General features: G+C 37.5%; 1 protein-coding gene across 1 annotated transcript in view; it reads right to left on the bottom strand.

The window, feature by feature from the left end:
- Positions 1-17,983, bottom strand: part of PKHD1 (PKHD1 ciliary IPT domain containing fibrocystin/polyductin) — a 463,584-nt gene that overhangs the window by 31,493 nt on the left and 414,108 nt on the right. The window contains 3 exon segments of the mRNA XM_050789247.1: positions 4,800-4,887; positions 5,856-5,991; positions 15,370-16,387. Of these exon segments, the coding sequence (XP_050645204.1) occupies positions 4,800-4,887; positions 5,856-5,991; positions 15,370-16,387 (1,242 nt within the window).

The following is a 17,983-nucleotide window of genomic DNA, read 5'->3' on the forward strand; positions in this document are numbered from 1 at the left end:
GTAGCAAAATGGTGCCAAAAATGAACAGAATGACAGCATCAAAACAGGCAGTTTGGAATGCAATTCTGAATATTTCATCTTCACATTGGGCAACCTTGGATAAATTCACTTCATTTTCTTACTTTCTTAATGACATGCCTTGTGTCTACAAATTTGTACAAGGACCATTCTGGTCTGTCCTCATTCCTTGGGATTTAAAACCCAAGAAGTTTCTAACTGTACTGCTCACATTAAAAAAAAAAAGACCAGAAGCAAAAATATGAGTTAGCCACACAGGTGTTACTTTCAACAAAGTGAACAAAAGATAGATTGTGTAAGTGGAAGGGAAAGTCTGGAGAGTCTATGGGGAGATTCTGACAAAATATGCAACATTACCTGGGCCTTTAAATTTGGATTGTATAAAGAGAACGTGGAGAGGGTACCGAGGAGAGCAAGACCTCAAAGTTTGGTAGAAAATTACTTTTGTAGACAGGCTGAAAACATTTAGAGTCTTGTTGTTTTGTTTTGTTTTTTGTTTGTTTTAATTATTTTATTTTATTTTAAATTCCGGGATACATGTAGAGAGCATGCAGGTTTGTTACACAGGTAAACGTGTGCCGTGGTGGTTTGCTGCACCTATCAACCCATCACCTAGGTATTAAGCCCCACATGCATTATGTTCCCTGTGTCCATGTGTTCTCACTGGAAAACATTTGATGTCTTAATAAGTAGATAGAGTAAAAAAATTACAGGTCAAAATAGTAAAAATTCAAATTGAAAAGAGAGTGGGAAAATTTATTGTTCTAATAAGAAAGCAATAAGCTGAAGCAAGCTTTAAAAAGTAAGGGTTTTGAAGCTATGAAATGTTTAATCACGAGATGTCAATCGCCCTCCTTAAGAGAATTTTTAGAAGGGGATAATTTCATTTTCTGGAATCGATGAGGTGTAGCTTTGCCAGAAACAAAATGTATAAGCTAAATTAAATGGTGACATTAAAAAAAAAAAAAACTGAGATCTGAGATTAATTCATTGAAAACAACATCAAATGATTATTCATTAACTTGGAGACTTTATTACAACAATTTTATATGTTTCTTAAGAGACAAATAACAAAAAAATTAAGGAACAATGTCATCAAAAAAAGTAGGCAGTGTGCACCATATGATAGGAATGGTTTTAGGCCAATAATAAATGCAAAACAAGGCACATCTATGATTGACTTATGCCTATCCATTTGAACATTTTGTATATTTTATGGGAACCATCTGAATGAGCTTAGACTCATAGCAAGAGTAGAGCAAGAAATAACTGTAAAATCATGGCCTATTCTTGGAAGTCAGTGATTTTGCAGGTAGGCTGATGTTTGAGTTGGCACATGAGTCATTTCCAAATCTGAAAAAAAATTTTGACAACACAAAACCAACAGAAATGCCTTACCCGATTCATGAGGTGCACAGGAAATTGGATAAGCTGATTTTGTTTTGTTTTGTTTTGTTGTGAGATGGAGTCTCACTCTGTCACCAGGCTGGAATGCAGAGGGCGATCTTGGCTTACTGCAACCTCCACCTCCCAGGTTCAAGCAATTCTCCTACCTCAGCCTCTCGAGTAGCTGGGACTATAGGCACGTGCCACCATGCCCAGCTAATTTTTGTATTTTTAGTAGAGACAGGGTTTCACCATGTTGGCCAAGATGGTCTTGATCTCTTGACCTTGTGATCTGCTCTCCTTGGCTTCCCAAAGCGCTGTGATTACAGGTGTGAGCCACCACGCCTGGCCCATAAACCGAATTTTTGAAGAGTGGTAAACACATCCTCAAATTTGCATAAGAATGGGGATATTTGGCCAATTATACAAAAGTACATACACACCATATCAATTTATAATTTTCAGTGATTTATTGGTATGAAACTTCCTTTCAATGTGTTACTGGCAAATCTCATAGGATGCATCATTATAATTACAATACTAACTGCATAAAAAGCCAGTGCTTGAAATCACACTTCTAGAAAGAAGGATTTGCAAAAGTTAACAAGATTTCCTACTTATTCCCCTATTATAATAGGCAAATATCATGGTAATAATAGATAACTGTGCTTAAAACAAATAACTGTTATTTTCTTTTTAAAAAAAATTTTACCATTACTGATATATATCTCTTTGTATAGTATGCATATTTTGAAACATTATTTTCTTTTTTTCTTGAGACAGAGTCTTGCTCTGTCACCCAGGCTAGAGTACAGTGGTGCCATCTTGGCTCACCGCAACCTCTGCCTCCCGGGTTCAAGTGATTCTCATGCCTCAGCTTCCCAAGTAGCTGTGATTACAGGAGCGCACCGACCATGCCCGGCTAATTTTTGTATTTTTAGTGGAGACGGGGTTTCACCATGTTAGTCAGGCTGGTGTCAAATGCCTGACCTCAAGTGATCCAGCTGCCTTAGCCTCCCAAAGTGCTGGGATTACAGGCACAAGCCACCATGCCCAGCCTGAAAACATTATTTTCAAATCATATTTGAAATCACAAAGAATTTATCAATTCTTTCTCATCTAAAATAGCAACACAATATTTAGTGCAGAGATTCGCTTGAGTCCTAGCTCTTGGTCAGAATTATTCAACAATTCTGAATTCAAGGAGTCAAGATAAACCCATTGGCTCTATTCTTTTACTGGGACCCTGTAAGGATTTTTGAAAACTGTCTGACCTAGAAGTTGTGGGGAAGGGAGTGAATGCTTTCCTTTCTGAGGATATTTTCCATCTACCTTAAAAATCATTTTTAATCCGTTTGGATTCTTGGGACATTTTTAAAATTTTCCCATTGAAACTAGTGGGAGAGATTAAAGAAATTTAACAGATCCTCTTTTTCAGACTGTTGTAATCTCTGGCTCCCTATCCAAATATAGGAGATGATTTTAAAATGTTCCACTGAACCCTCCTATTCTAGGTTATATCAGGTTGACATAAAATGAATTTCTCTTCACCTCAAGGTGAAGCCCCGACTTGGACTGTAATATTGTGCATGATTGGGACTCCCTCTGATGAGAAGGAAATACACAATCCTATCCATGAGCAGAGGAAGAATTTCAAGGTGCTGTGATCATTGTGAGGCCGCTTGTGCAGAGAGGCAACCCCTATGCATGAAGAGTTTGAGGCTGTCAGGCGAGATCTATGTGTTGGGCGATTGACTGCACACAATAGGGAGAAGGCTCCTGGTAGGAAGCATGACTAATAATGTATGGGTTATGTTGGAGGGAGGCCGGTAAGAGGACAAAAAACTCTCTTGTGACACCTGGAACACAAAGTATATTAATTGTAAAACAGAACCTCTTGCTTTTGCTGCCTTAAAACTGAAATCAAAAGGGCCTGAGTCTTAATTTGGCCCAGCAGCCAGGTTATACTTACCTTTCCGTGTTTCTCGTCATAAAAACTCTTGCTTTTTGCTCCCGATCCAGTCTTCCCCATTTCAGTAAATAACACCAATATCCACCCAATATAACAAAATCAAAACCTAAAAGTTGTCCTTAAGTCCTTGTTTTCTTTGCTCCCAGTAGATTCTGCTGATTCAACTTCTGAAAGACATTCTGAATTAATCCACTTGTGATCTCCACCATCTCTTGCCTGGCCTTTTGCAATCACTTTTTAACTGGCTCAGGAGGTTCACTCTTGCGGTTCTCCAATCCACCCTCCACAGAACAGAGTGGTCCTCTAAACATGCAAGTCAGACTCTGGAACTGGCCTGCTTAAAACCTCCAACGGCTCTTCATCTCACTGAGAGTGCAGCCCAAACTCCCCACCGTGGTCCCCAAAGTCCTCTGTTGTCTGTCTGGCTCCAGCACCTCTCTCACTTTACCTCTTCCCTTGATCTCTCTTAGTCATGAGGCTCCTTTGTCTTAATTCTGTTTCGCAAACACATTCTCCTTAACATATTTTCTGTGGATAACATATCGTACTGTTTTACAAAATAAAAACACAATGATTGAACTATTTCATAATAAAGAAATATGTGCCTCTTTGAGTAGGGTGTATTTCAATGGTTTTGTGTGTGAGGGGGTTAGATAGGAATTTAGAACTCAGAAACTATTTTTCCCATAAAAACCATGTTATACCTGCTTGCTTCTCTCTAGACCAGGCCCTAAAATGCACATTCTTGGGTCCTTCTGCAGAGTATGTAGCCAAACTATCTTAGGCCTAGTAGAAATCTGCATTTTAAATAGATTTTCACATAAACAAGCTTCAAGGAAAGTAAGTGGAGCTGGCAGTGGTTCTGGGATAGAACAGGGAGGCAAAAGAGGATTGACAAAGATCAAAAGGAGAAAAACTAACTCTGAGGGCTGCTATGGGTCAGGTGCTTTTGCATTTATCATCACATTTATTCTTCATACCACTGAGAGCAAGTCTTTCTATTTCCCCATAGAAATCATACTGTACTTGGTAAATTGCTCCCTGGCCCAGTCCATAATACTGTACCAAATAAGGGTGTGTCATGGGGGCACTGAGAGGACTGCAGAAAACCTAGGATTTGATACTCACCCAAAAATGCCATGCACTTTTCCTTACACTACCTTAAGGATACAGATATGTTGAAAATGTTGCTTTATTGTGAAAGGGAAGGGAGAGAAAAGGTGGTGACTTTGGGATTTCCTGGCAGCCTAATCTTCCTTTTCACAGACACTGATACTGTAGATTAGGAATGAAGGAGTTTCCTTCCAAATTACTGAAGAAATTCAGTATTACCAATTTTGCTATGAATTCCTAATGGGTGCAAATATTTTATGTGCAGATAAAGTGGTAACAGATACCTGAAATTTACAGATACTTTACCTACCTTTTAGCACTGAGTCTGATGCTCCTTCCAGGGAAGCTGAAATTGTCCATGGCTCTGAAGGGGGCCCCAGGGACTCCACTCTTCGGTTCTAGAAATGGGAATAGGAGGAGGGAGAAAGAAAAAGTTGGATTCAGAAGAGAATTTTGTGAAGTTAGGAAAGAAGATGGTTCAGATATATGCTTTTATAAAGAACATATTCAGTAGAAATAAAGGAAAGAAAGTGATAAATAAATGTTGTCTTTCTCATGTTAAGAATATATCAGAATTAACTTATATATGAGTAAGGAAATTATTGCAAGACAAGTTGGGGCAGAACAGTGAGGAGAGGAAAGGAAAACTATGTTTATAGAAAAGAATGGTACTATGTGCTAAAGGTTCATAAGAAAGGAAAGGTAAAGAGAAGAAAACAGGAGAGAGCCGGGCGAGTGCCAGACTAGATCAAAGTTTACAGGATTCCAAGTGTGGACCTCAGTGCCACAGATTTCTCTCTGCAAACACGTCAGGGGATGCATTTGTAAGTAGGAGAAAGCCAATTCAACAATCATAGTTCACTGTGAATTTTGTAAATACTGAAAGATAAAATAGAATCAGGACGCAAAGCCTGAAATTAGAATTAAGCACAGAAACTTCTTGTTTTACTTAACCACATATAAGAGAGATTATTTAAAAAAACATAAAACTGTAATGTATCTATAATGTCATAAGTTCCTTCATTAACATATGAAAAACTTCTTCAGATGTAGATCTACTTCTTTGTGAAGGCTAGATTTCAGAGAAGATGTGACAGACCTGCTTCAAGAATTTGGTTGGGGAGGAAAAGTATCAGAATTTTATTTTTACCCTTGATCAAATTCTGAATGTCCAGAGAAAATAGAAGGAAGGCAGGCTGTGAAGTGGAAGGAAAACTGTGAAAGTAGTGAGAAGCTCTTAAGTGCAACAAATTGCACACAGTGGGCACTCTGTAAATCTGGATCAGTGATGACACACTCTAAAAGACAGACTGAATGCTACATGCTACTTAGCTCTAAAGACAGATTGCTTCCTGTGAAACGTTACCTGCTCATCCAAAAATACCAATTGTGGCTGCACTGGAAGCTCATTTCCCACTTCTCCATCTGAAGGCTGGACTAGGACGGAAAGTACATAGGGCCGAATATATATCAAGTTCCCAGTTTTAAAACTGCTTGAATTTCTGGCAGATATAAAAACAAATAAAATACATCCTTGGGATTACACATATCCCTGTGGCAGCAATTTTGCACAATCCATTATTACCAGTGAAAATATTTGCATTTGTCTGTGTTTCTAGAAAATAAGACACTGTGTAGTGAACATGGCTTTATAGCAAAGGTTAATTATGTATGTATTTGATATGTTTTCTTAGCTATAATGAAAATGGACTGGGTGGTAGGGAAAAATCACAAATTATGAGTGTATATTTTTATTATCATTTATTAAAATCAGTCAAAAAACAAAAGTCTCAGTGAAAATTAGCCTCAAACTCATATAGATAATAATAATAAAAGCCTCAGACTAAAATGAGAGGACATGGACATGTCCAATAGTAAGCTATTAAATCAGCTTTCCCAAATAATGCCCTGATTTGTGGGTGTGTTCCAATTCCATGATATAAATACTACCACCATAACTAATTCCAAGATGACAAGATACTACCACTGAGCAGAGCTGGGAAGAGACACCCAACAGCAAACTCCAGTACACCGCTGTTTTACACAGAAGAGCTCATTTAATCTTCACAACAAACCGTATTTATATTCTCTGAGTGTGCTTGTACTAAATGGATTCAATAACTATTCATAGCATTAATGAATTAATTTACTTCAGTTGCATGAAGCATCTGAGGAGAATAATACTTATAATTGCCATTTACTGAGCATGTACTGTATACCAAGTTCCATGATAAAGTGTTCATGTATAATTTCATTGCATCTGTAAAATGACACTATGTGGTGGGTACTCTTGTTTATATATGAAGAAGCTGAGGTCCAAAAAGGCTTGAATAACTTGCCAAAGGTCCTACAAATAGTAAGTATTGACTGAGATCTAGAGTGTTTAACCAGTGAGCTATATTGCTTCTCACTTCCTTTGAAAATACTAAGTGCTGACATGACTTAGCAACAAAATGGAACACATACAAAATAGTTATATAATTCATGACAGTGTAAAACATATGTCACTCAGAGTTTTGGCATTTTTGATGACAGAGCTTGCATCATTAAAATAAAATTATACACCTATTGTCCCATTAAGTCTATTGTGTATTACACATCATAGGCATGCAACAGATGTTTGGCAACTAAATGGAGGCACTTGGACATCATATATCATATATAGGACCCTGACATAGAGCATTCCTTGATGAGTTATCCTCAATAGCCTGGGCCAGGTCTCATAAGGTATTTATTTATTTATTTATTTACTTATTTATTTTTAAAATAGCCTACTTTGCTTTCTCCCATTTAATGTTTATAAGTCAACTATTCTATCTCCTAACTACCTCCCCTTCCCCACACGAGGAGGAAAGGATAAAGTATTTATTTAACGTGGAGGGGGCATGTCAGGAAAAAGCGAAGATTTGTTCCGAAAGAAGAAATAGTGGAAGAGCAAATACAAGGGATCACTAAATATGAAGTTTCCGTAGGAAGCAATTTTCTTCTCCCCTAGGAATCCTAGGAAATGCGGGCAGAGTGCAAATATGTGGTCCTAAGAAGCTCTTTAGTCATCTACCAGCGAAGACCCTGGCTTTTTGGCTGGAATCACTCCCTGGGAATTCAACACACACTAGCCCCCACATCGTTTCTTAGTTTGTTTAGCCTGAGTGGCTAGGGCTCCTTTCCTTTTTTAAAGGGAACCATTTAAACCAGATTTTAAAAATCCATGCTATTAATTCTATCCTTCTGTGGGTTCCAGGTTATTAGAAAATTCTAACGTTGTTATCAGATCCTATTTCTCCCCTAATCTTTTTCCTTAAATTCTTTCTGATGGGGGCTAGGATGCAGGCAAGCAGTCTGGGTTAAAGAAACTGAAAGACTCCATCAAAGATTCTGACATAAGTACATTGACGTCTAGAGACGAAGGGAGGGAAACCAACTGCCTGAACACACGCTAAAAGGCCCATTCCTGACACACTTTAAAGTTTATTGTGAGCAAACATCTCTTGTTAAATGTAAACAGCATCTCACTGGAGGTCACAGACTTGCTGCTGCAGCATATCCCAAGGTAATACCACTTTAAGCTCCACATAAACTCTTAAGCAGTTTCTGTCCTAAAACCTGACCGTAGGTGGTACAGTTTTTTACGATATGTTATAATAGTGCAATAAATCTGTTAGCTTAAAATCGAATCTCCGTGGCCTTTTAGAGAAATCATCATTAAATGCAGGGTCCTGTTAATGATGCCATCGAAGTGAAATTGTTTAATCTGCTAAGGGGGTGAAAGGTCACCAAATGAATTTTTTATAATACATCAACTTGACACGCAATAGGGAAAACTGTAATAGATAAAAGCAAAGGAAAAGGGCACTGTCTTCTTCTGATAGGTCAATAGCAGCCAAGAGAGTCACTCATCCACTTTCCTTTCACGATGGGGCTCCTTTTGCATTTAATATGGACACCCAATTAATACCTCAGCACCACAGACAACCTCATTTTAGGTGACTTATAGCAATTTCTCCCCCTTCCTTGAAATGAAAGTGATCACAATACATCATAGCATTGTGCGAATTAACGTTAATTGATTCAAGTTACCAAGCAATGATGGGCCACTTATATAATCTAGGCGTTATTGGGTGCTAGAAGGGATGGAGGGAAGATTAGATTCCAGTGTCCGTTGCTGTGACGACGGGAGTCACCTGACGCCTTGTTAGACAGTTGTAAGGTTCTATTGCTGGCCCCAGTGGGGTCGTCAGTAAACTGGAGTGATGTCCAAACATCATTACATGCTGCTCCAATATTAAAGCAAAGGGATTAGCAACTTATTGCAAGCAACCTGGATTTGTCATTGTGCTGTCGTTATCCAATTTCCAACTGCTAATGTGACTATAGCCTGCAGGCAGAAGGACCTACAGCCAAACTTTAAAAAATGGGGGAGAAAAGTTCCCTCCATTCATCCCAGTTTTTACCATTATTTAACAGCTTCCAATACCCAGTTAGGTATGTGAAAGAATTTTTTTTTCTACAACACTTAAATGCAGGCTAAAGGAGAAAAGTCAAGAAAATACAGAAATTTCCCAATTAAGAGATCACTCCTATTCATGTCAACTCTTGCTTTTCAATTCCACCAGATCTGAAATGTTTACCTTCTAGAAGATGGAATTATTTCTATCTGCATGGAAAACTTAAAGAGCAAATAAATTTTATTAGTGAAAACTGGCTCTCAGCAAGACCTACTGTGGTGGGGTGGGGTGAGGTGAAGTTGGGGTGGAAATCAGAGATACTCTGTCTTCAACCTTCTGCTCAAAGCTACTAAGCCGAGTTCCTATAAAAAGCCTCATGTTTTGATTGAATGCTTCAGGATGTCCTGAGCATTTTTTATCTCTCTTGTTTTAAATAGGCTAGATAAGGCTGAATATTCTATATGTACCACAAGGGGACTTGAATTGTAAAATGATTTTGGACAATTTTGTACCCTGAAAGAAAAAAGTAAATTCTTTAGTCAATTCTAAAAAAATCTAAAATATATATATTATGTTAATATAGGGAAAATACAAATATAATGTCAACATATTTCTATATATTTAACAAATATATGTTAACCCTTCTACTATGTACAAACATTGTTCAAGGCACTGTGAGATATGCAAAGATATAGAACACCATGATCTCCCCCTAAAGAATAACCTTCTATATACTTTGTATGACAAGAATGACTTTTCTGGTTATCCTTCTGAGTTGATAGATGCAATTTTCTTACCTTTCATGGTCCTGATGCTCCCTGTTAAACCTATCTAGGCTTCCTTAGCAAATAGCCAACTCCTAAGAGGGAAGAAATGTCTTATGATCTGACAGTTTTTTTCTGGCACTGTGATCTAGCGGTTCCAAGCCTGGCATATTATAAGCACCCAGTACATGTTGCTATAGTAACACTTGCCAAATCAGTACCCATTATGCATTCCCTCTGTTCTTAGGTCACTAATTGCCTCTGAAAAACTACCACTCATCTTGGCCTTCAACTTCACATTCTGGGGCACTCCTGAAGCAGTGTGCTTACTTCTATTCTGTGATACTTCTGATTAAACTCTTGTGATTCCATGGAATTATTCATTTAAAAACGAGATTTCAGTAACCTTAGGTGTAACTTGCAGTGGATCAGAAGTATATAAAGACACAGAATAAACACAGGACATCTTCCAACAATTCAGGGGACAAAAACACCTCTTAGGAGTTGACTAGCTGCTAAGGAAGCCTAGATGGGTTTAACAGGGCATAAGGACAATGAAAGATAAGTAAAATCAATTATAAGCAAAAAATCAGGGGACAAAAACCTAAGTATTTTAATTGGCAAATCATTTAAAACAATATTTTATAATAAATCTAGCATGACTATTTTATCTAGGAGAATGAAAACTCTGCATTTTTAAAGATCATATGCAAAATAACCAAAATTTCCTGTTTATCCTGGGGAGCTGTAGCAGTCATAAGTCTGTTCAGGAAAACAGAAATCACTCAAGGTCTTTCTAATGGAAGAGATTTAATTCAAGATATTGGTTGCACAGGAGTTTTAGAATAGTAGAAAAGTAAAACAGGCTACCTTTCACTACATGCGATATATTGAATGATAATTTATTGTGATTTACAATGTGCTTAGGCACACTTGGGAATATAATCATAAGTCGAAACCTTGACCACCTAATAAATATTATAAAGATTAACATTTTATACTCAAGTTAATGTTATGAAAAACTGGATTAATGGTTAAGCAGCTTCATAGCGAATTAATGATTTATTTGTAATAGATATGGAATGAGATTTAGTATAACATCTTCTCATTAAATAGTTGAATAAATGCTGTTTTTCATATCCATTAATTTTCAAATCTCTAGATTCTTACAGGGACCATATGATATTTTGAACATTATAGCTGTTCAGTTAACATTGGGGAATAAAAAACATTGAAATATAAGCTTTCAAGAGTCTATTATATTTACCTGCGAGTTCACGATGTGTACAAATAATTCTTAAATTAATTGATTTTAAGGTAGTGTCATCTGATTTTGGAATTAGAACTTTTCTGGATGTGGATGTGTCAACAGCAACAATAGATTACAATTAACATCCTGTTCACAATAAAATAGCAGAAAAAAATATAAACTGCAGGACAAGAATTAAAGATTTAGTGGTCTGGCGCCGTTCAGTATAAGAAAAATAGTACTCAAGGGCATCACTGCAAAAACAGGATTGTGAAGTAAATGACAGATTTGATGATGACCATGAATCATCATAACAAATGTGAATAGTCTACATTATTTCCCATTTAATAAGTCTGAATATTATGCAATCTTTGTCTTTTTTTAATGTTTAAGAGTTGAAGACTTAAAAATGCTTGTTATTAATGGAAGAATTTTTAATTGTATAGAAAGCTTGCTTACGTAGAACATCTCACTTTCCCACGAAGCCACACATATAAAGTAAGATTGCAATAATTTTGCCATTGACCCAATTAAACAAAGTAGCGTATTTGTACTGCAGTGAAAAAAAGGAATGATGTAAAAACACTCTTTAATGGCAAAGTTGTGGGTTTTGTCATGGGGAAGAACAGAGACAAGCCAGTAGTATAGGAATCTCTTCTAGGATGAACATTCTGCCGGTCTTGAAAAGAACGTACTTCCTTGCTGATAGAAAGAGTCTACTATTTCATGCTCCAAACAGCTGTCTTCTAGAAAGCAGGTGCCCAGGATGCATAAAGAGGAGAAGATGCAGAAGAGAAAATGTTAAAGGTGACTGAATGCCAAAAGACTTGTATAATTTATTGGCTCTCCTGGTTTTCTTCTCTATTCCAAAGTAACCTGATAGGGTACTCCTTATGCAGAATGAGGGAACTTAAAAACACACTACTAATGTGATAAGTATATACATGTTGCGCATACACAGATAAACACTCCCACAGTGTCATGCTCACCCTCATGGTAACTGTTTTAATAGCCCAAAGTTCATGGCAATGTCATGAACAAAGAGCTTTATGTGACATGGCATATTGGTTTCTATTGTTGTATAACAAATTACCACAGTCAGCGGCTTACAGTAACACCAATGTGTTATCTCCAGGGAGTGGGCCAGGAGTCCAGAGAGGCTTGGCTGGGTTTGCTGAAGAGTTCACTTCCAAACAGGTTGTTGGAAGAATGTATTTCCTATGACTATAGAATTGAGGTCCCTGCAAAACCAAAATGAGATCCCACCTCATGCCAGTCAGAACAGAAATTATTAAGAAGTCAGGAAACAACAGATACTGGTGAGCCTCTGGAGAAATAGGAATACTTTTACACTGTTGGTGGGAGTATAAATTACTTCAAACACTGTGGAAGACAGAGTGGCGATTCCTCAAGGATCTAAAACAAGAAATACCATTTGACTCAGCAACCCCACTACTGGGTATATATCCAAAGGATTATAAAGCATTCTACTGTAAAGACCTATGCACACGTATGCTTATTGCAACACTATTCACAATAGCAAAGACTTGGAACCAACCCAAATGCCCATCAATGACAGACTGGATAAAGAAAATGTGGCACATATACACCATGGAATACTATGCAGCCATAAAAAAGAATGATTCATGTCCTTTGCAGGGACATGGACAAAGCTGGAAGCTATCATTCTCAGCGACCTAACACAGGAACAGAAAACCAAACACTACATGTTCTCACCCATAAGTGGGAGGTGAATAATGCCAATACATGGACACAGGGAGGGGAACATCAGACACCGGAACCTGTTGTAGGGTGGGGAGCAGGGGAAGGGAGAGCATTAGGACAAATACCTAATGCATGTGGGGCTTAAAACGTAAATAGCGGGTTGATAGGTGCAGAATACCACCATGGCGCATGCAAGAAGACAACAAACGACAATGGAGGTCAACAAAGTTTTGGAAGTTGGAAAACATGGTGATGGAAACTTAGCTAAGCAGAGGAAGCTTGAATCCAGATGCCTCTAGAGGAGGATAAAGACCGGAAGAGGCCAGTTCACTGTGTATTATTTACTTTGAAAGTAGACAGCTACTCCATCTCTTCCCACAAAACAGAGTTGGTAGCTTCTTTCTTTCTTTCTTTTCTTTTTTTTTTTTTTTTTTTTTGACAAGATCTGGCTCTATCACCCAGGCTGGTGTGTAGTGGCACAATCTCAGTTCATTGCAACCTTCCTCTCCCAGGCTCAAACAATCCTCCCACCTCAGCCTTCCAAGTAGCTGAGACTACAGGCATGTACCATCATGTCCAGCTAATTTTTGTGTTTTTGTAGAGATGGGGTTCACCATGTTGCCCAGGTGGGTCTCAAACTCCTGGACTCAAGCTATTCACCCACCTCCACCTCCCACAGTGCTGAGATTATAGGTGTGAGCCATCACACCCGGCCCAAAGTTGGTAGCTTTTGAAAGTAGCTAGTACTCTCTTAGAAAAATGTGTCCAGTATGGCCTGAATTTGTTGAAATGCATATAACCCCATTAAATTAACAAGAGCAAACCACTGGAGAACATCCTTGGTACTTTTCCATGAAAGCACTGCATTCCTAGACTCATTTCTGCTGGCTTAAGGTCAGTTCATTGGCTCGTCAATAGCTCTCTAGTGAGTTCAGTGGAAAACCCAGCTGACTGTGATAAAGCTGAAAGAAACAAGGCTGGCTCTGGGTCCTGTGTCAGGTTTTATGGTTTTGTTTTGTTTTGTTTTTTATCATACTGTGCAACACTGGGAAACATGAGAAACCTTGCTAATTCTCATTGAATGCCATAGGATATGGCATTTCTCATTCGGGAGAGGTTTGTTCAGATATACTTAAGAAGCAGCCCTTCCTTATCTTTAGAAGATTTAATCTTTGCCTTATGTCTAGAAAATATCTTTTAAAATACTAAAGAAAAAGAGAGAGATAGGGGGATAGAACACATTGCAACACAAAATCAATTCTATATTTTACACTTTCAACTCTTTCTTATTAAATCAGAAATAACTGAGTCAAAAGTAAAAAAACATGATGGCTATGACAAATGGTGGGTGACAAATAAAAGCAATCTTTTCTCTGAAGCTATTTCATTTCTTCATGATAGAATGGCATGCCCCACATATATGTGTGTGTATACCTAAATTTGTGCTGGATCCACTCTCTGCTGGTTTTCCTCTCATGTAGCTCTATTGCTTCTACTCATTGACTTTTCTCTGTTTCTAGTTAAAAGCACATTATTCACTGAGGCTTCTTTTATATATAATATAAAATCAGTCATTTTGGAATTACCACCTTTTAGAAAGCTCAGTACTGTAAAATCTAAATAAAATTAAGCAATAAACTGACTCTCTTTCTCTCTAGACAAAAATTATTCATGTATGTATACTTATAATATACTTACAAGAACTCAGTGGGACCTAAATAAAATTGGGCTAATGGAAAAATACTTAAATGTAAGCTAACATCCATCAGCATCATTCCTTTAAGCATTCTAATCCTCATACCACCAAACATAATATTATAACGTCACTAACATGGTGAAGGTTTGGTAGTTGACAAAAATATCCAAAATTGAGTAAGTTGTGATAATAATAAGCTATGAGTACCTTTTAAGTTAACAATTCCCAAAGGCCTTAAAATCAACCAGATCCAGAAAAATATGCTTGTATTTTTTCTCATCTTCTCTATATATCAATGTATAGCAGGAAAGAGGAACATCTATCTCTATTATAAACACAAAAACACTAGCTAAACTTTCACTTAGATATGTTGCTCTGTGTACAAAAGGACAATCAATGTATTAGCTGAATATTTATCCAAGTGTGAGGACGTGGTTTTCTTTTTAGTTTTGCTTTTTATTTAAGTTCTACCGAATTCCACATCCATTGGAGATGGTTGATGGTTGTATAGAAGTAATCACTACCCATTAAATACTAATAGCTTATTAGCACTATCACAAATAAAATGATATAGCAGTAGCAACAGAATAATATCTATTTCACTTTACCAACCCTAGAACCTAGTCTATTGCTTAAATTCATTAAATAAATAAACGATCAAATGAACTAAAAACAAGTTGCTTCCAAAAAATCTCTTCCCACATGCTTTTCACTTTAAGGAATCAAAATATAATGTTTTCTACCACCTTGGAAATAGAATAATCATGAAAAATATGAATTTAATACACAATCTAAACACTAAGAATTTAAGTCTTTAAATGACACTTTGAATTTTTATTCTTAAAAAGCAGACGAGTTATATGATTCAGTGTAAGTACATTGACATTTGCAACATATGTCAATATGGACCTAAAAAATCAGCCCTTTTGCAACATATGTCAATATGGACCTAAAAAATCAGCCCTCACCCTCATTTGGATGTGAATATAATTAGTACTTACCCATAGCCAATGACTCCCTTTGACTGAGTAACTAGTAAGGCCCCAATAGTCATATTCAGAATATTCTCTAGTACCCCAGTCTGTTGAGCAGTGATGACTTGATGAGCCAAGTTCTGTAATTTGTTACTTGATAAGGATGAAATCATTCCAGTACTCCTTACTGTTGGCGAATCACCAATTTCAATGACAATCACTTTTGACATAGTTTCCACAGTCGTTGGGGGTGAAGACCTATATGAGTTCATTTCCATCATGAGAGGCCTACGTTGACTGACTCTTCTATAATGACTAGCGCAAGTCACAGTCGGGCAATTGCGCTTTCTTTTTGCTCTACTGTCAGCAATGGCCTTTAAGGTCTCTTCATGGCCAGGTATCTCACGAAGAAACCTGATTTGGTTTTGGCCAATCTGTAAGAAGTTAGTTAGTCTTTCGAGTATTACTATTTCCCAGCCTTTTTCTAAGACTGAAACCATCACAGTGAGGGCCAAGTGAATGGAAACACTTGAGCGTATTTCAATGGGCTCCTCTCCTTGTAGTACAACATACAAGAGGTTATCCATGATGTTGAAATAGTTGGCACCAATAGATTCATTCAGCAATAAGGAAGCTGACTGAACCAGAGTGGGTGGAATAAAACTTTCCCCTAAGAAGACGTGGGGGTTCTGGAGCTCATGGTAGAATACAGCCAAGAGAAGCTTGGAGGTACTTTTGTTCCCCAATAGAAAAAAACGCAAAACTTGAGGAGTTTCATCCATGAAGCAGACCTTGGTGATTTGCCTGGTGGGTAAGATAGAATAGAAAGTAGACACCGACCCAGAGGTAGAGCAGGGAATATTGGCATTTACACTACTAAAGATGTCAACAAAACCACTAGTCACAGATACAACTGGATATAACTTCTGAATTGCCCAAGTGGCATCAGCGCCATCAAGAATGAGGACCACTTGGTCAGTCTGTTTGCAGACGAATCCTTGCATCAGAAATCGGTATGTACATTTCTGTTCTTCTCTATATGTACCTATAAAAGAAAAGAAACAAAACAAGCTATATGTGAATTACAATCTCTCAATGATGATTTGTAATCCATCACTGTCGCCATCATCTATAACCTGATAAAATATTTATTACACATCTAATTGTGCCAGATACTGAGAATGTAAGGAAGATTGGGGCAAAATATAAAAAGATAAGTACATTAAATAATAGTTCTTTAACGTATTTTTAAAGTACATGTTACATAATATGTTATTTAAAGTTAATAATGGAGATAATAACTGAGAAAAGGAGTTGAAGAAGTAAAAGAGTCAAGACAATGAAATAATTATCAAGGGCCCCTGAGAGAAAAACAAGATAAACTGTTTTTTGCTACTCTCACACATTCCATATAACACAAAATACCTCACCTCTGGTCACCAAAATATGTAGGTATTTCTCCACACCAACAACCAATTCTCCAGTAGATACAAACTGGGTGTCATATAATTTAACCAAATTCTGATACTAAACAGTTAGTGCAGACTCCACAAGGTAAGGGCTCAGTCTTACAAGCATGCCCCTATTTCAGACACCAATTGCAAATCTTAGGTTGTGACCTGTGCTTCTGAACAACTGGCTATAAATCAGGGCTCTCATGACTCCCTCCTTGAATTCAATTAACTTGCTAGAGAGGCTCACAGAACTCAGGGAAACATTTACTTATGTTTTCTCATTTATTATAAAGGATGCAGACGAACAGACAGATGGAAGAGATGCATAGGACAAGGCATGTGGGAAGGGACATGGAGCTTCCATGCCCTCTCTGCATGTGCCACCCTCAAGACATTTCCATGTGTTCAGCCACCTGAAAGCTCTTCTAATCCTGTCCTTTCGGGCTTTCATGGAGGCTTCATTATGTGGGTATGATTGACTAAGTTATTTGTTGTTGGTGATTGACTCAACCTTCAGACCCTCTCCTTTCCCCTGAGATGGGGATGGTGAGGAGATGAGGCTTGAAGTTCCAACCCTCTAGTCACATGGTTGGTTCCCCTGGCAACCAGTCCCTATCCTGAGGCTATCCAGTAGTTGAGGCATCAGCTTGTCAGAAAAAAAAAAGACATTCCTATCACCCAGGAAATTCCAAGGGATTTAGGAACCTTGTATCGGATGTTTCTATCACTCGGGGAATTACAAATGTCTTAGGGCTTCTGTGTCAGCAACCAGAGTCAAAGATCAAATATTCGAACAAAAGAGTCTCCTAGCGCTACCGATTTTAGTAGCTCTGCCTCAGGAACCAGAAATATAGATACAGGTGTAGATATAGATATAGATCTAGGTGTAGATATAGATCTAGATACAGATATAGATACAGATTTAGATATAGATATAGATATAGATATAGAAAGAATCTCACAATATTATAGCTCCATAATAGAAATAGGGTACAAGAGAAGGGGTAGTATCATCCTAGTGAATGGGAGAAGAGGTAGATGGAGGGGAAAGGGTGGAACAGAGAAATTATGGAGGCATATTAAAATTGAAGAGGTGTATCTGACCAGATTGTGAAAGAGTTTGGATGTCAAACTATATAATTTTCTCATACTCTATTTTTCCCCAAACATAAAAAGTAAAGAAATAC

This window comes from Macaca thibetana, chromosome 4 (assembly GCF_024542745.1).
Source record: "Macaca thibetana thibetana isolate TM-01 chromosome 4, ASM2454274v1, whole genome shotgun sequence".
NCBI classification, from domain to species: Eukaryota; Metazoa; Chordata; class Mammalia; order Primates; family Cercopithecidae; genus Macaca; species Macaca thibetana.